Genomic DNA, 20,754 nt, shown 5'->3' with positions numbered 1-20,754 from the left:
AACACAAAATGCTGGAGTCAAGTGACTCAAAATTAATAAATTTATTTTACTTTTAACACAGAGAATTTTCTGCTTCCTCTTTTTGTATCCCATTTCCAAAATCCATTTACTGTTTGTTGAAAGGCTTAACATAAAATAAATAATTAAAAAAAGAAAAAACAACAACATGAAAACAACACAATCACATCCCAATAAGCCATGTGCCAAAAATACAGAAATTTCAACTTTTTTTCATTATCTTGATTTTGAAATATATTGTGCTGACAATTTTGTTGGCTTATTTACGGTATGTGTCAAATTAAAGTTCTATCTTTGCAACATAATATCAAGATACCATTGATCAATTAGTACTACCATGCGTGATAACACATACTCATGCATATCATCTGACAGTTATCAAAAAAGAGAAAACACACATTACTTATACGCGGATGGCAGAACCATGACTTGGAAGGTGAAGCAAATGATAAGAACTGATGACCTGTAAATACATCAACATAAAAAGTTTCCACTTCCTGAGCTGTAACGTAAAGCATTAGAGATCAGGCAGAGAAAAAGAAACTAAAATTTTATACACTTGGGGATACATGGAAGCAAGAAAGAAAGGAAAGAACGAGGTAGCACCATTAGTGACAACTTCTTCATTCTCACAATCTGATCAGGAGTAGCCAAGAAAAAAAATACATCTGGACCCCCTGAATTATAACTCATTTCCTTGCTTTTACATGTATCGTATGATGGCAAGTCCCATAATGGCAGCATCAGTGCTATAAATATCATTACTAATGCTTTTCTTAGCTTATTTTTATCACAGTGGTGTAAGTTTCTCTTTATATCTCCTTTGTTGCAACAAGTTTGTTTAAATTGATAACTGTCTCCCTTTATTTTGTTGCTAAAAGTATCTGAAATAACCAATAAATAATGTTCCATCAGAAATTAATTTCCTATTTACCAATACACCCTTTCCTTTTCTTTTTATTTTCTTCCTATACTATCCACGAATGAAATATGCAGCACAAGAAACCATGTCAATACTAGTTACACTCTGCTATTCTGCTAACCAAGACTGTCTACAACATGTACCTAATAATGAACGTATTACCTGAGCAAAATCTACACTTCCTACATGCACTTCATTTCTTTACCAAGATATTTTCCAAAACTACTGTAATCATATACATCATCACTTTGGAAAATATACTATAACCAATATCATGATGGGACTCAGTCTCAAGTTTTCACAATAATCACACTCCAGCTAGTTTCAAGCCAACTTCCAAGTTTGTTTGTTTGTTGATTTTTCCATCCATGCAGTTGTGTGAAATAAGTGTTTATTTCATGGCACAAGTTGTCTGTGTGACATCCATAGTCTAGTGATATGCATAGTCAGTTTCTGAAGTGAAGGTCCCATATGTGGCTCCCAGTGATGATTTCGAATTTTTCTATGGCAACAAGATCTAGAATGGTGTCCAGTGTCAGAAGCTGCTTGAATACACAAGTAACAAAACTGAGACCACAGCTACCAATGCAACACCACACTTAGGGGCTTCTCCTGCACTTTGAACCACGATACACCCCATCAATCATTTCAACACTTCTGTTCTTGCTTTTACATAGTTTTTCAGCTCCATTCTTCACCTCACCCTATTGCTTATAATCATCATTATTATGATGTACTTATCTTCATCAGATCTAATTTTTATGCACATTATATACTTAAACATAGCTCTCTGCATGACACAATTGCAGAGCTACTTTTGTATCGATTTGCATCTCTACTCATTTTACCCTAAATCATCTTTCTTCTGTTTATTACTATGATAGTGCTATTTCCCAGCAACCTGTCTTTATTAATGAGACAGAGCAAGTGATTTTACATTGATCTGCACACACACTCTTATAGTCTGCTGTCCCTTCATGGTCCAAATTGTTCACATTTCTTTCAGTTTGAAATATGAGCTAATTGCTTGAAAAGCATCAATGGAAATAATTCCTCATCCAAATCATATTATCAGTCACAATACTTTAATTTCTTTTTCTCATCTTCTCCTGTTAGTCTCACACACTCAATTTTTAATCGCCTACAATCAGTCACACTATTTATGCTATTTAGCATATACATTAGTTTTTGCAGAGGCTTATGGGTCCTTACAACTCCTCAGTAACTCCATCTTGTGGTATGGAAATGTTATATTCAATTATCAAAAAGTTTTTTATTACTAGTTTTTCATTTACATACACACAAATATTATTGTTCAAAACAATCACTCATCCATCAGTTGTGTGTGTATCTATATATTATATGCTGACTACTGTACTCCTTTTTTATGCTATTACCAGTGCAAGTTAGTTTTTGTTTGCTTTTTTCCACATTTAATAATTTTTTTCTCATGTCTCACTTATCACTGCTGTAAGATGGTATTTTGCAACGAACTCCTGAACCTTTTTAAAATTTCAAATTAATAATTTCTTATAGTGCTAATACCATACTACTTAAAAACTTCATAGGTGAGATCCATCTGGAGTACATACAAAATAAATTCCATCATACTTTTGGCACCACAGTGACAATACCTCCTCCTGCAATAAATAAAATATTCTTTCCATGGCTAAATATTGCCTCCACCAAGTCTTTTCTAATAAGAAGTGCCTCCTTCCCTTGGACTTTCCCATCCGTATGAGGCCATTACGAGGCACAGTCAATGAAAAAGTGGAAAAGTAACACACACACTAGTCGTAATACCACATCAGTATTTAAACTTAAAGAGGGATAACTGCTGAGTGTGGCAGGTGAAACAAAAATAAGAACACACATGCGAGGTGTCTCTGGTATAAATAAATGGGTGCAATACCACACTCCACTCAAGATTCCATAGTTGCCATCCACGTACTTGCTAGATACACATCAATGAGGTCATAATCCCACAACATAACCTAAAGCTAAAAATAAAAAAAATAAAAAAAAATCATGTTTATAGACAACATAAAAAAATTGATACATAAACAAAACCATTAAGTTGTTTTCCCTTAGTATACTCACTTTCTCGACAGTCTTCTAAATAACTCTGCATTATGTATTTTTCTAAAGAGTCTCAGTTACTACCACACATTTCTTCTGACTGAAGTTGCTTTTACACGTGATTCTCCGATTTCCTGTGTATCACAGATTTTAGGCAACAAATGCTTAAGGTTACGGTTTCACACAACACATTTAAACTATTTTATCACAGAATTGCTATGTTTTTTGTTCCTGTGTAAATGCAAAAATTATAAACTGGAACTCCAGTTCTGAAGGACACACACAGTTATTTAAACCTCCAACACTAGAAATCACTCAAACACCATTTATTTCATAACTGCTTCAGAAATTCCAGCTGCAGTTAAGTACTTTTGTGATTTTCTTTGAAGTAGATCCTATATTATTAATATTACTTTCACACAATCACAGAGCTTCCTTGTGGTATCCCCTTCTTGTGAAACCTTACTAATTGGAATCCTTACCGTCTTCCATCAAAAAGCTTCAACACTCTTCTCACTTTTCTTTATTGTCCATGCTTGTACCTGTGCACAGAACATCTGATAAATTACCTCCTAAAATAGTAATGTTGCTTGACATCACTAACGTTCTCTTTTTACCAAAAAATAGCAACAGCAACAACTACTACAATAAAAACATCAATAACAGTAACATTTAAGATATTTCTGTTGAAAAGTAATTTTCTTTATTTCAGTACTTGATTTATTGTCACTTTCTCCATATTTTAATTGTTGGTATATACAAATGGGAGGGGGGGGGGGTGAAAGTATGTATCAAAACCCAACATGAAAGTCATCATAATTGGGTTTTAATGCAGCAAACATGGGCCATCACTAAATGTTCATTCCTCAAAACTCATGTAGGAAAAAAATTTGATAAGGTTTGAGTTGGTTGTGTTTGTAGATGTTGTCTTCTTGTTTGATGGCATCCTCTGTGTGTGCGTGTGTGTGTGGGGGGGGGGAGGCCGGCCGAAATTTGTGTGTGGTAAGTAATTGTTTTTCGTATCAGTAGTTATAGTTGACCTATATAGGTCAAGGGAAATGACCGATTCCAATTTTCGTATTTTTATATGTAGGTATAGGTGTTTTGGTACTGTCAGGTGTGGTCAAGGGAAATGTCTGATTCCAATTTCCATAGTTTTTGCTGTAGGCGTTGGTGTTTTGGCATCGTCAGCTGCCTCTGACCTATATAGGTCAAGGGAAGTGTCTGATTCCTGTAGATTTTGTAATTTTTTGTTTTGTTCGTCATCTTGTGTGTTTTGGAATCGTGGTGTGGGTGTTTTTTTCCCCCTGTCATATTTAGCTTGTCCCCTCCCTAAAACCTCCAATTGCCTGCAGCTGTCCCGTTAATTTGATTGTATTTTTGGAGGGAGATGTTGTCTTATTTATACGTATTTTCGTGTTTGCTGCTGTGTGTATGTAGTGCTATCATAGGCACCATATTGGAGACTCTTAGAATAGCCATTTCTGCCATATTGATGATGTCATGGGTCAAAGCACATGGGTGGAATCGGACACTTCCGTATTCTCAAAGAATGAACCACTCACAAGTGGTACAATGGGCAATAAAGAGTGAAAGACTTTTTTGGCAGCAAATTATGGACCTGAGGGAAATATAGAGGCCTATTTTTTAATATTTATTTATTTTTGTACTACCACTATGGCCTTGCTACCTTTCTCTTCTTCACACTACTGTACTTACCTTGAACACACACAATCTAGATTGAAAATATGATAAGGTGGGGTAAATCTGACTGGGTGGGTAAACCCGACCGCCCTCTATTTGTGAGAAATGGCAAAGCGGAGTGATTTCACATTACTGTTACCATATAGAGCATACGAAATAACGAAAATGTCACCTTGACAGCTTTGCTGCATTTGACATTTAGACACCCAAAAGACAACAAGTGTGTTTTTGATTGTTTCAATTTAATTTCTGTGCAAATTACATCACTAGATTTACCTTATCGAATAAAATGATGCAAAACAAACGGTAAGTGATTTCTGTAGTGCATTTAGTGACCTATTCAGTGTATGTATCATTTTTGTTGGAAATGTCGTGTAAATTGTTTCTATGTGTGTTAAATGAAACATGGCATGGTGGGGTAAATCCGACCGCTAAATGGTGGGATAAATCTGACCGCATATTTTTATCGTTTATGTGTATAGAATTATTTATTTATGTAAACAAAGTGAATTTTTGTTTACTTTTAGGAAAATGGTACGAAATTATAAATGAAAAACGACAAAACACAATCAAAACAATATTCGTTGAGCAGTTGCTGCAATGCAAATGGGAATGTCTTTACGAGCTGTCGCTCATGATTTTAACATTCCAAGACCGACATTGCTGTTGCACCGCCGTGCAATGAAATCATCTTTTTCCAATTAAAATTTACATTCATTTAACTTTCAGTACATTTAGTACTCTAAACATTGTTATTTTTTGAATACATTTTGTTCATTTATGTAAAAAACGTAATTGCTTATAATTATTTCCCAAACAAACCATTCATTTAGAACTATTTCTTTGCAAAATCAGCCAAACAAAATAGGGGTCGGATTTACCCCACCATTTTTGCAAATGACAAAAATGGACATTTCTTAAAATGCAGATATCTCGAAAACTATTCATGGTATAACAAAAATATTTTACAAACAGTTGCTCCTTTATAAAATTTCAAAAACACCAGACACTATGTCCCACCCACGTGTCAGGTCTGCCCAATATTCTTTCAAGGTAAAAATTAATTGCTGCCACTTATGCTCCAGCCTACTAAACATGGAATTCAGTTCACTAAATGACAGCAAGAACTATTACACAAATATTCTTCTTATGATTTCTGGCTGTACACAATTATTCTGAGGAGATGTTAAATTAGAAGTGACAGGCATTAATAAAACTCCAAAAGTCTTTGGAAGTTAGGCAGACATAACAAATGACTACACATCCTATGTAGTAATGTAGGGCAGATAGCCTATGTTACTTGATGAATATGGAAATGTTTTTGTACTTAAATGTCTGAAGATTCAGGATTTAACAAATTCCACTTAAGAAAGTGTATGATATGACACATACATGTGAAGAAGCATGCAAGTTCATGGGCACAAAGATAGAAAATTTTGAGAAATGACAGTAAAATTGCAAGGTTTGTAGGGAAACTTCAGAAACTCTGTCTAGTTACTGATACTGATAGAGAAGGAAATGACATAACAAAAGCAGCTTCACAAAAAAGATAATATTGTGCAAGAGACAATATAGAGGGTATGTGATATAGAACACTCTAGAAACTTCAAGAGACCCCATAATGGTAAACACACACACACACACACACACACACACACACACACACAAAGGGCACATACATTGGAAAGTACTGAAGATCTTCACTATCATGGGATACACAAGATACCTTTTACCAGAGAAATTTTACAATGATATGAGCAAAGCATAATCCCATACAAACATTATTTCTCAGACAAAAGTTGCATTAATTGAAGGTCCAACCTGTTAACACATTCAGTGCAAACAATTTAACAGATTTAACTCCCCGAGCATTCACTTACTATCAAAGCTAGGAACGCAGTTGGTAACATGCATAATCATGTATATAATTGGTACATGTTAATGTAAAAGATTTGAACAAATTCTCCAAAAAGTGTAATGGAAGTGTCATAAAATAGCAGAACAAAGTAAAATGATGCTGAGTGAGACTGCAGCTACATACATACATTATTTTATAGAAATAATCAGTATTATTATTATTATTATTATTATTATTATTATTAATTCAACAGAATTGACAACAAATAATCAAGGAAAGTGTTTGTATGAGGAAAATACAGAACTGCAACACAATAAAACATGTCACACTTAGAATTAAGATTACACATACAAATCTGTGACAGATAGTCTATACGATATAAGACGAATTACAGATATAGAGTTCTCTTAAAGACAATATCAAAAAGAAGATCAGCCATTATTATTTTGTGGACACATACAAATACTAGAACAAATTATATAAATTTTCACTATAAAGAATGATTACTTCATCACAAGTAATGGTTTTTCTTACCTAAAGTTGAATATCTAAGTCTCCCTCATCTATGTAATTTATTACAGCGAATGCATGTATGGAACTCGATTCAAATAACAAGGTAAGCTACCAAATGTCAGTGGTCTACGTAACAGTCTCAATGTTCATTTCAACATGCTAAAAACGTCACCGCCCTCGTCTATATTATTACGCCACGAAATTACCCAGTATGGGAGAAGGGAACATAAGTGCACAAAATACACAAGTATTACGGTATGCAGTTCAACACAACAAGACACTTGGTTTTAAAGATAGGTAGATGTGGGCACTACACAATGAGTTTTATTTGTTTTTTGAATATTAACATATTTTCGAAGATATTGAATATACTGATACTGTCTGTCTGCATTGGTCATGACGTCACCAAAACAAGTGAATTAAAATACTCCAAGACGTCCAATACGCATAAAATATGTCATAACAAGCATTTTGGTTAATTTCATGTCAACATACTTAGTGGCTTCACCAACTGACAAATTGCCACTTATTAATCTACCCTATATCTTCGGTTACACTACAAACCACTCTGTCAGCACAATAAGATGTCATATTCACATTTGTTGTCTTTGCTAATTCCCAACTCAACTTTCATCTTCCAACAGCATCAGAGAAGCATCTGATTCCACCCATCTGCTTTGATCCATGACGTCATCAAAATGGCAGAAATGCCTCCTTTCCTACTTCCAGCGTATACAAAATGGCGACAATGTCATCACTACATAAAAATACCAACAATTGCAAACAGAAATAAAAATATCACAAAAAAGTCTCACTCCAACCATAAAATGAAACTAGCAGCATAACTGCAAGGAATAGGGGGCTTAGGGTGGGGACCAGCTAAATATATAAGGATACAAAACACCGTACCATCCCAAAACAAATACGATTTAAAAAAGTCTCAACTTATGACATAACACTACAGTCACAAAACCAAGTACACTTCACTCGACATATATAGGTCAAATGGAGCCGTTAATACCAAAAAACTAACAACTGTAACTCCGAAAAGTCGAATCAGACATTACTCTTAACCTATAAAGCTCAAACACAGCTCTCAATACCTACTGGCAAACCAAAAAAGAAAAAAAAAGAAAAGTCACAATTACAAACTTCACACACCTATGCAACTCAAAAAATACCACCTACACCAAAACACCACCACCTCAAAAACCAAAAAAAAACACCATATTCCCTAGAACAATTAAAACACAATAAAAATACCATAACTCAAAAACACTGTGCCACTGTGACATCACACACAACAACACCATTAACGTCACGAGTCAAAGCAGACAGGTGGAATTGGATGCAAAGTAAATATAATGAGTATCCTATTTCTGTTTGTGCAGCTATGACAATCATTTTAAGGGTCAAGGGTGATGTTCAGCATCAGTAGGTTTTGTCAAATCATTTTTTCTTAAATACATAAAAATAAGGGACAAGTAAGTCAGCTACTAAGGCTGCAACAACCTTAGCAACATTCACGAAATTTCACTTTGATTAATTAATGGGCAAGAAGAGAGAGATTGCGACAACAACAAACTTGTTTCCAACACTTGTTGACCACCACTTTATACACCTGAATGTTGATCTCTTTGGTACATCAATTACTTGTATCAAGAACAAACGAGAGAAAATTATTGCCTTCAATATAACACATAACTGTGCTTATCATACTTCTAGCTGTGGAATTATTAGTTTTAAATTAAAAATGACTCAAATGAATGAGTACTGCCCTGTTGGATTTTAGCCACAGCATTAGCATTCTATTTTCAACTGATAATGGCATGTCTACTACATAAAACATGTTTTGTATCATTGCATGATTTTTCATATGTTACTCATGTTTCTTCGAGATCTTCTTATGGTTCTTGTTACAGGTAGTGGCCTCTGTGGTCATGCAGTTCTTGTTTCATGGGTTTTCTAGCAACTAAATAGCTTTCAGGAGATTTATGGATGCCTCTAAACGTGCCACACAGCAACTAGCAGATGTCTGAGGACACGTTTATAGAAAATGGGTTCACTGCTTAAGGAGTTCAAATGTTTCTTCGAAGCATAGATATTGTGGACCTTTATAAGGGTCTGAATGTTATATACAGCTCACTTTCAATCTGCATGGGTGGGATTCCTCAGTCTTATTAATAAGTTGGTTGGACCTCACCCAGAGAATTACACATGTTGGATTTGGTACTCTCTGGTTTCTATCTTTATATCTGGCACAATTAAGTAAATTAGGCCATATTCTCAGTACAGCTGCCAGTGAAGTGGTTTCGTAGATCACCACTCCATGCAATTTGACAGAAAGATACCAGGATATCAAGCCTGATATCATAGCAAGATGAGCCTGAGAGGGGTAACTACTGCAATAACCTGCTTTAGTCTCTCAACACTGCCATTTATGAAGCTTCCTGCTACTAGCATATGGCTTTAAGTTCTATACTTGAATGAGTGCCCGTAAGTAGTTCACACTGCTCCCCATTTTCTTCTTTATCCCAGCAACATACACTGGGGAAAAATTTGGTATATCCATCTCACACACCTACATAACTCACAAAACACCAATGAACTACCACCCTGCCACTACTGTTGTTTGTTAACACAGCGCATGGAATATTGACACATCCTGAATGAAACTGATTGTGATGGATCCATCTAAGAGAAACGAGCAAAAGCTGTACCATAGTGATCATAAAGTGCTACAATTGTTTTTTTCTGTTTAAAGATTCTACCTGAATTCCAATTTAAAAGGCAAATAGGTCTATCTCTAGGTACTTAAGTCAATTATAAGGCCATATATATTGAGTCATTCCGACAGAGAGAGAGAGACAGAGAGGGTAAGGGGGGGGTATGAAAAGGGGAGGGGAGTCTGCTAGGTGTGAATGAGGCTACCTCTAGTGCTACAAGTGAGGGTGACAAAGGGCAGATGTAGAAAGTGTTGTCTTAACCCATCCTGAATGCAAGAAAGCAAGCTAATGTGGGGGCTTGCAGTCTGAATTCAGCTTATGGCTCATATCAGTCTGATGCGTTGGGTATCTACAAGAAATAGCAGGGTGTGTACGTGATTTATTTGTGCAGTTGGCATGGGTGTGGATCAACTAAAGTTTGTGGTACCACTCATCAGCTTTGATCTGTGATGTGGCTGTTGGTTGATTGATTTGGGGGAAGGAACCAAACAGCGAGGTCACCGGTCCCATCGAATTTGGGAAGGAAGTCGGCCCTGTCCTTTCAAAGGAACCATCCTGACATTCACCTGAAGTAATTTAGGGAAATCATGGTAAACCTAAATCAGGAGGGTGGATGCAGGTTTGAACCGTCATCCTCCGAGTACAGTGTGTTAGCCACTGCACCACCTCACTCGGTAATGTAACTGTGTTATTGTGTGTGACATCAAGGTGGTGCAATGTATTTGAAATGGATCGTGTTTACAGAGGGCATGTCTGAGTATGTAGTGGCATTCTCTAGTGTGCGACGTTTATGTTTCTAAGATGTTTTTGAGTGCTATTAGTGACTCACTGAACTCCTTGATTGCTGTTTGTCAGCATAATATTGAGAGCATTCCTGGTAGTTTGTTAAGAAGTTATTCAGGTGTTGGTAGTTGTGGACACTACATTCATTTTTGGGTCTGTTTTTTATGATTTGGTATTTAATTTTATGTTTCGTTTTTTGTTAGTTATGGATATGACAAAGTTCACAGGCCACGATGGGGGATGACATATAACAATTAAAATTCCTACAGTTATTCCCTTTAACTGATGAACATGTGAAGTGTTACAATTAGCGAGCAGGTAGGAGAGTGACCAAACTTGCTGCATCTCAGACCAGGGACCAGTTCATGAGACATTGTCGGGGCTCTGTCTGGAGGGGTTCTCAAGTTAAGAAGTCTCGACTGGCCGTTCAAGAGATTGTGTGGATGATATATTATTTTTCCTACCACTAGATTGCTAGATTTGTGTGACAGCTGACATTTGTTGGTAAATAGGTTTTTATTTTCATTTCTTTTATTTTTTTATTTTACAGCAGTATATATGATATGTGTGTTTTATGTATGATCCTCGTATATAAAAAACAGTGTTAACACAATTTTTTATGATTTTTTTGGGTGGTTGTTGTTGCTGTTAGTAATTCTGTTATGTTGTGGCCGGTAGATATCATACAGTTTTTTTACCCACAATGGTGAGGTTACATTAACAGTACCAATTGTAAGGGCACATTTTGGTTTGTTGAACTGAGGGCTTCATTTTAGCTACACAAGTTAAATTAAGAGTTACATATTAGAATCATTGAGTTGGGTGTGTTTTGTGGTATTATGGATTTTGTTTAACGTGTATAGGTCAAATGAAATTTCTGGTACTGGGTATTGTAACTAAATACAAGTTTGTGCTATTGTGAACTGTGTGTGTGCTACATAGGTCAAATTTCTGACACAAGATTTTTTAAGTTGTAGTTTTGTTGATTATTGAGGATATCGTGAGCTTGATTTTTATGTTAGCATTTGTTTTGGTATGTCTTCAATAGTAGGATTGTCTTATATTTATTTTGTATCCAACCAAAAACCCCTAACTCCCACACTTGTCACGTTTGTTTCATGTTATTTTTACAATTAAATCTTAGTCATATTATTTGTGTCTGTGTGCGTAATAAGCAATGCTATGGTCGCCATATTATATAAGCTGGAAATAAGTGTGTCCGCCACCTTGATGATGTCCCAGGTCAAGGCCAACAGGTAATAGCACAGTCATTGGTTTTGCCTGAGGGTGTTTCTTGTGCTACAAGGGAACATTCTCTCTCTCCGTTCGAACAGGCCTTGGAAGGCCCAACGGTACTGACCAGCCACCGTGTCATCCTCAGTCCATAGGCATAACTGGAAGCGGATACAGAGGCTGCATGTGGATAGCACACCACTCTCCTGGTCATATGTCAGTTTACGAGACCGGAGGTGCTACTCATCAATGAAGTAGCCCCTCAGTTTGCCTCACAAGGAGGTGAGTGCACCTCGCTTGCCAACAGTTACTTGCCAGACCGGATGGTACCCATCCACATGCTAGCCCAGCCTGACAGCGCTTAATTTTGGTGATCTGATGGGAACCAGTGTTACCACTGTGGCAAGGCCGTTGGCACAAGGGAACATTCCCACATGTAAGTTACAGATCTTGATGGAACTTGGTGGGTAGGTAGAGGAGTCAAAATAATGCAATACATATTTTATTTGTTTTTGCCCAGATTCACTTTTAAGGGTAAAACACACCCCAAAAGGTAATTTGGTATAGTAAGTTTAGAGGGAATAGCTTTGAAACCATGAAATATACAAAATGTGTTTGACATAAAAACTGAAATGTAATTAATGTTCTTGGAATGTGTATAGTCAACTTTTGTAATAATTTTAAATTTTGCAAAATACACCATAATCATTAATTATTTTTGAAAAAAAAGCATAAATTAAGCTTTCATGCAACATCCATCTATATATAATAAAGCACGTTTCTGAAAAACCAATTTTGGAAAATAATACGTACCTACACAATGTGCTGTCACAGCATTTTCAACAAACCTAATTAAAATATCTAATTGTTCATTATGATTGTAATTATATGTATGACTCACTTCTGTTTTAAGCCTTACACTGTTATTTTATTTTTTAGTTTACAGTTTCGCAAACGATTAGGCCTATTCTGTTAACTGAAAGTAAAACAAACAAATATAAATTAAGCTTTCATGCCACATCCATCAATACATGATAAAGGACGTTACTGAAAAACCAATTCTGGAAAATAATAGGTACACAATGTGCTGTCACAGCATTTTCAACAAACCTAATTAAAATATGTAATCGTTCATTATGATTCTAACTATATGTTTGACTCACTTTTGTTTTAAGCCTTACACTGTTATTTTATTTTTTAGTTTACAGTTTCACACATGAGTATTTTGTTAACTAAAATTAATAACTAACTCATTATTATGATATAATATCATGCTTAAAACACATTTTTTTTACACCATGCATATAGAACGAATTAAATTTCTTCACATAATACACAGAACGGACAACACAATGTAAAACAGGATTCACAAATTGTGCCGGGTGATTCTCTAAATATCCATACCTATATTAGACATATTTCAGTGCATTGGAAAACCTTGTCGAAGAAAACATGAAGATTGACTCCATAATCTTTCAGCAGAACTAGATCTGAAAATACTTTCACAAAATTCTTCCAATATCAAATACCGTGTACATCCCAGTGGCTTTCCTTTTCCCGTTGGGCCTTTTGTTAACACCAGGTGAACAAGTTCCTTGTCAAAACTTCCTGGCAGATTAAAACTGTGTGATGGACCGAGACTCGAACTCGGGACCTTTGCCTTTCGCGGGCAAGTGCTCTACCAACTGAGCTACCCAAGCACGACTCACGCCCCGTCCTCACAGGTTTACTTCTGGCAGTATCTCGTCTCCTACCTTCCAAACTTTACAGAAGCTCTCCTGCAAAACTTGCAGAACTAGCACTCCTAAAAGAAAGGATATTGCGGAGACATGGCTTAGCCACAGCCTGGGGTATGTTCCCGCGAAAGGCAAAGGTCCCGAGTTCGCATCTCGGTCCGGCACACAGTTTTAATCTGCCAGGAAGTTTCATATCAGCACACACTCCTCTGCAGAGTGAAAATCTCATTCTGGGAACACCCCCCAGGCCGTGGCTAAGCCATGTCTCCGCAATATCCTTTCTTTCAGGAGTTCTAGTTCTGCAAGTTTCGCAGGAGAGCTTCTGTGAAGTTTGGAAGGTAGGAGACGAGATACTGGCAGAAGTAAAGCTGTGAGGACGGGGTGAGAGTCGTGCTTGGGTAGCTCAGGTGGTAGAGCACTTGCCCATGAAAGGCAAAGGTCCCGAGTTCGAGTCTCGGTCCGGCACACGGTTTTAATCTGCTAGGAAGTTTCATATCAGCACACACTCCGCTGCAGAGTGAAAATCTCATTCTGGAAGTTCCTTGTCCTCAGGTACGACACTCAGAATGGGGAGTGTTTGGACAAAGAATTTGAAAATCTCTTTTTTAAAGCCCCAAATGTTCCTGTGACGCCATCAAAATCTGGTAAACTATTGTTTGACCACATCAAAAGATATTTGGGCAGAAGTTTTCTTTCCCTGTTTGGGAGAAAAATCTGTATTATTGTTAGATTTTCAGGGTGGTCAATGTGAAAGAACTGTTTTGAGCATTATACCTGGGGACAAAGAAATCATTTATCTGGTGATTCCAAATAACTCAATGGGACAGGTACAACCATTTGCTGAACAAGGCATTTGATGTTGGAAGAACATGGACAGCAGATTTTTTGAAAGAGTTTTATTGATTGATTGTGATATCAATCTCGACTTGAGAAACAATATAATCAAGCTGCAGTCACTAGTATCTAATAAGTTCTCTTTGCGAAGGTTATCCAATTAACTGAAATATGCCTGATACATATCAGGATATTTAGAGGATTGTCCACACAATTTGTAAATAAGGCTGAATTTTGTTTTAGACTGTGTTGTCCATTGTGTGTGTTATGTGAAGAAATTTTATTAATTTTATGTGTGGGATGTGTATAAAGAAATAAAAAAATTAAAAGGCATTATATTTTAAGCATTTCTTATTATTCTAATAGTTTTGTATCATAACAATGAGTGACTTATTGTTTTATGCCAACTAAACATGTATATGTGAAATGGTAAACTGAAAAACAAACAAAAAAACAAGAATTGAAAATGTAAAATAACAATTTAAAACACAAAACAAAAATACGTAAAAAATAATTAGAATGACAATGAACATTTAAGTATTTTAATTAGGTATGTTGAAAATACTGCGACTGCACATTGTGCATGCCTTTCTTTCCAAAAATTGTATTTGAGGAACCAGCTTTACAGCACATGGATTGAGGTGGTGTGAAAGCTTCCTTAATTCATGTTGTACCTCAAAAGTTTCCAATTTTCAAAATTAATTAATGGTGGTGGGATATTTTGTAAAATCTTAAATTATTACAAATTTTGACCATACAGCTTTCAAGAATGCTAATTTCATTTTAAATTTTATATGAAACACAGTTTTCTTATATCATGGTTTCGAAAATATTCCCTCTAAATCTAATATGCCAAATCACCGTTCATGGTATGTTTTACACCTTAAAACAGAAATTAGGCAAAAATGAAAAAATATACAGTGCATCATTTTAACTCCTCTGCATACCCACCAAATTTAATCAAAATCATTTATTTACACCTGGAAATGTTCCATTGTTAGTGCGCAAGCTATTCAACTATTCTCAAGAACCCAAGACCCATGCTGATTTAAGAAAGTGTTTCACCTACATCAACATACACAGTCCGTAAGCCAATGAATGGTGTATGTGGTGTTGGATACCTTGTACCACTACTAGTCATTTCCTTTCCTGTTCCACTCACAAATAGAGTGAAGGGGAAATGAACGTTTCTCCTTATTATGCCTGAATATTTGGCAGAGTGTAACAGTTTGTTCTTTGAGTGTTATGCATTTTTATACCTTCAGTTGGGGATAGAAGATTATTTACAATACATACATACTCTGTGTGTCTTAATCAATCAGTAATGCTACCAAAAAAAAAGAGAAAGTTTTCCGTAATTGTCTGTGTATCTTCTGGTGATGGAAGGCTTTCTCAACTGATGCATATTTGGCGTAATAAACCCCTTACGTACTGGGCACATTTGGTTTTAAGTCTTTCGCCATGCCCAAAGTTACTCTCAGAGCTGTTCCATTTGGATCTACTTAGCAAATTCAGAATTCATTTCTACAAAGTGTTCGATTGATGTTTACATACTTTTAAACAAAGACATTTGACAACTGATTGCTGCATGATGTTCATTCACCACATGGCCAACAGTTAACTTGCTTAAAATTTGCAAGTATTCCACATTATATACACATTGACAGACAGTTCCTACTTTCTTTACCTTATAACATATCACTGTCACTTGCATGTTCATTTTAAAACAGAGAATATATATTAGCAATGAATACACTTGCAATAATTAGTTCCTTTATTTCAGGAATGGTGTTCCCTGCTCAACTTATTGAGCTGTCAGTTCTGCCTCATTCTTCGATTCTGAATTGGTGACTAAAGAGTCGTCTTCTATAGCTAAAAGATTTTACATCTACATGACTACTCTGCCTTACACAGTTAAGTACCAGGTAGTGAGTTCATCAAACCACATTCAAGCTATTTCTCTACTGTTCCACCCTCAAAAGGCAAGCAGGAAATACTTAATATGAAACCTTATACTCACTTGTCAGAATCTGACTCTGCGTACACAGTCATTATGCACTTAAACCTACGATGCATCATACATGATTTTAAAAAACAAATGAATCCTAGTGAAAACTCATTGACGAAAAACACCGTAACAGTGCTCATCTTAACACAACAACAATTAATGTCATTTAGCCATGTGGTCATTGTTTTTAATGCAGAATGCACTTAATTTATTTATCAATTTTAAGTTGAATTGGGAGAAGCATGAGAAGGAATCTACATTCTCACATATAACACTGCCCGCAGGTAAAGGCATGTTGTTGAGGGACTGAGCTTCATCTATTTCAGCTGATACCTCCAATGACAGAACTGGCAAGCAACAGTAGCAAATAAGTATCTGAAATATAAACTATTTTACAAAGAAACACTGCTGCACAATGGTAGACTACAGATCGCTGCATCATAAATTTTTGGTATCAGAAAGTCAAAAAATAGAGAAGAAAGGTTGAACAATGGTGCTAAGGTTGTTCATATGCTGAAACAATGTTCCGCTGCAGAGGTTTGTAACTGCTGAAACAGATTAGCTGTTTGTCTGAAGTCTTTGAAATTACATCGACTGAGGAGTAGGAAGCTGATGCACACGAGTGCAGGCGATACTGGGGACGTCAGTGTTTGAATCCACAATCAGTACCAAAGAAAATGTTTAGCTCTGAATACTTATGAAGCTGACATTCAGGTGTTCACAGTAAAAATAAGTGTATTTCTACTTGATCCAGCAGAAATAATCTCACGGGTGATTTAATCATAGACAGCAGTTGTGATGGGAAGGTGGAAGACCACTGAAAACATATTAGTGTGGTCTATGCTGCAACTGGAAGGAGTATATAGAGGGTCTACACAAGGGCGATGAACTTGAGGACAATATTATGGAAATGGAAGAGGATGCAGATGAAGATGAAATGGGAGATACGATACTGCGTGAAGAGTTTGACAGAGCACTGAAAGACCTGAGTCGAAACAAGGCCCCCGGAGTAGACAACATTCCATTGGAACTACTGACGGCCTTGGGAGAGCCAGTCCTGACAAAACTCTACCATCTGGTGAGCAAGATGTATGAAACAGGCGAAATACCCTCAGACTTCAAGAAGAATATAATAATTCCAATCCCAAAGAAAGCAGGTGTTGACAGATGTGAAAATTACCGAACAATCAGTTTAAAAAGCCACAGCTGCAAAATACTAACACGAATTCTTGGAAAAACTGGTAGAAGCCGACCTCGGGGAAGATCAGTTTGGATTCCGTAGAAATGTTGAAACACGTGAGGCAATACTGACCTTACGACTTATCTTAGAAGAAAGATTAAGGAAAGGCAAACCTATGTTTCTAGCATTTGTAGACTTAGAGAAAGCTTTTGACAATGTTGACTGAAATACTCTCTTTCAAATTCTAAAGGTGGCAGCGGTAAAATACAGGGAGCGAAAGGCTATTTACAATTTGTACAGAAACCAGATGGCAGTTATAAGAGTCGAGGGACATGAAAGGGAAGCAGTGGTTAAGAAGGGAGTAAGACAGGGTTGTAGCCTCTCCCCGATGTTATTCAATCTGTATATTGAGCAAGCAGTAAAGGAAACAAAAGAAAAATTCGGAGTAGGTATTAAAATCCATGGAGAAGAAATAAAAACATTGAGGTTCGCCGATGACATTGTAATTCTGTCAGAGACAGCAAAGGACTTGGAAGAGCAGTTGAATGGAATGGATGGTGTCTTGAAAGGAGGATATAAGATGAACATCAACAAAAGCAAAACGAGGATAATGGAATGTAGTCGAATTAAGTTGGGTGATGTTGAGGGTATTAGATTAGGAAATGAGACACTTAAAGTAGTAAAGGAGTTTTTCTATTTGGGGAGCAAAATAACTGATGATGGTCGAAATAGAGAGGATATAAAATGTAGACTGGCAATGGCAAGGAAAGCGTTTCTGAAGAAGAGAAATTTGTTAACATCGAGTATAGATTTAAGTGTCAGGAAGTCATTTCTGAAAGTATTTGTATGGAGTGTAGCCATGTATGGAAGTGATACATGGACGGTAAATAGTTTGGACAAGAAGAGAATAGAAGCTTTCGAAATGTGGTGCTACAGAAGAATGCTGAAGATTAGATGGGTAGATCACATAACTAATGAGGAAGTATTGAATAGGATTGGGGAGAAGAGAAGTTTGTGGCACAACTTGACCAGAAGAAGGGATCGGTTGGTAGGACATGTTCTGAGGCATCAAGGGATCACCAATTTAGTACTGGAGGGCAGCGTGGAGGGTAAAAATCGTAGGGGGAGACCAAGAGATGAATACACTAAGCAGATTCAGAAAGATGTAGGTTGCAGTAGGTACTGGGAGATGAAGAAGCTTGCACAGGATAGAGTAACATGGAGAGCTGCATCAAACCAGTATCAGGACTGAAGACCATAACAACAACATAATGCTGCAACTGGGATGACATTAATGATGATGATTAATTTCCAGTTTGGAGGGAATTAATTCATGCAATTTCTACATACTGATAATTGCTAATTTAAAAAAGGTCATGTTGGTATCTTAAAATTTGTATCTGTTAAACTGATGACAATTTGGAGCATTTTAGAATTTGTTTAAACACTAAAATCACAGCGTTTTCAAAACATACAGTAATAGTACTATAAAATGCACCCCGCTGTTGTCATCACAAATTGGCAAACTGTTTCATGTTACAGGGCTACTTTTCAGATGAGGTATCAATCACTATGCTCAGTAGTTTGTCATGATGAGTAATTACAAAATTAATCTAATTTTCATGTTTCAGATTCAGATACATAAGAGTTCTACACAAAATTTCTGATGCTACACAATGGAGCAATTGATGAGTCAAATACCAAATGTATCAACAATTATCTTTTATGCAAAACTGCGAAAATTTACTTATGAAAAACGTGTGTACAAACAACACTCAACAAAGAGTGCAGACATACCTACTCATCAGTGTAAAAAAACATGTTTGTATGTGGGAAATGTCATGGCTCTAATATACAGGCTGCTATACATCACATACAAGTGTGACAACAATTCCACTATTATGTATTCACAGGCTGATTGCAATTGTGAGGTCATTGCAGTGGTACTCTGTGATTATAATTGAAAATAAAACATTTTGCACTCCTATGTTTGGCATAAAGAAAATGTTTTAAAGTTGTGAAGTCAACTTTTGAAGGTGGCAAATGAGAGTTTATTCATCAGTCAATGGTACACACATTTTGCCAATCGAAAAATCACATCCAAACAAATGAAACACCAAATTTTGTTCATGTAAGGCTAATAACACAGACAACAATTCATCGGGAGGTCAGCCACTATTAGCCCATAAAATGTAAAATACAGGTGTGCTAAGTATGAATCGTTAACTTAATATTAAAAATTACTACTTCACAAAAAACATGAATACTCACTTTCCAAATAATCTTCTAAATAAAGCATTGTCGGTCTTGTTTGCGATCCTTTGGTGAAGCGATGAAGCTCTTCTGTGGGTCACTAATATTTGCAGCAGCTTTATATCGCAAGATTTTCCACGCAGCAGAATTCGGTTGAACGGATTAAGTGAAGTAAAGAATTAGCATTTCACGCGCACTCCCGACACCGGTAAACATGACACCACCCCAATGTCAGTTCGCCACAAAGTTGTCATTTTCGTACACTACTGAATATTGTCCACACTTGAGTATATTATAAGTTCCATGATTTATTCCTGTTAGCAGTCGGATTCACAAACACGATAATCATATATATTGCACCACAAGCGAAGAGAATCATACAAACACACTTCCAAAACACGTAAAGAGAAGGCACGTCTGCGAACTAAACTTATATTGCAGTTCGTTTACTCAAGTAAATAATAATTCCCCGCAGCTAGTTTTATTTCGTACATTCCCAAACATGTAAATATTTTTTTCAAAAAGCTCACAGTATTCCATGATTTAAAAATTAAGAGACTAATAAGTGCCATACAGTTCGACTACAATGATTTATCGGGCTTATAACATATTAACGAAGGTCTGGTAAAGGAAGATTAACTTCCTTTACACATTTAAATGTAAACGCTGTATCCCCAATTCAAACAAAAACAATTCAAACATTGTCACTGAAGATAGTTCACACATCACTGATATAAACTCGAAATTTTATACGATAAATTATCGATCATATCAATACATTCAGAATTTCTATTATAATAATTGTACAAAACTGGGTACTTCTTGCAATAGTGAAGTAAAAATATAACTGCCCTCTGACTTTAATACTTTTATTTCTCGAGAAATACTTCAGACTGTAGAGTATGGG

At 36.1% G+C, this 20,754-nt stretch overlaps 1 protein-coding gene across 2 annotated transcripts in view; it reads right to left on the bottom strand.

The window, feature by feature from the left end:
• LOC126184632 (inhibitor of growth protein 3) overlaps positions 1-20,532 on the bottom strand; it is a 172,336-nt gene extending 151,804 nt beyond the window's left edge. The window contains exons 1-2 of one of the 2 annotated variants that reach the window (XM_049927103.1): positions 19,866-20,532; positions 3,041-3,153 (exon numbers count right to left, since the gene is read on the bottom strand). In XM_049927103.1, coding sequence (XP_049783060.1) covers positions 3,041-3,071 — 31 coding nt within the window. In that variant the 5' untranslated portion in view covers positions 3,072-3,153; positions 19,866-20,532. The remainder of the gene's footprint in view (positions 1-3,040; positions 3,154-19,865) is intronic. The other variant, XM_049927104.1, reaches the window with a different exon arrangement.
• Positions 20,533-20,754: the final 222 nt, after the last annotated feature.

This window comes from Schistocerca cancellata, chromosome 4 (genome assembly GCF_023864275.1).
Source record: "Schistocerca cancellata isolate TAMUIC-IGC-003103 chromosome 4, iqSchCanc2.1, whole genome shotgun sequence".
Classification (NCBI taxonomy): domain Eukaryota; kingdom Metazoa; phylum Arthropoda; class Insecta; order Orthoptera; family Acrididae; genus Schistocerca; species Schistocerca cancellata.
The sequence above is the reverse complement of the archived record's forward strand: the minus strand, read 5'-3'. Positions and strand labels throughout refer to the sequence as shown.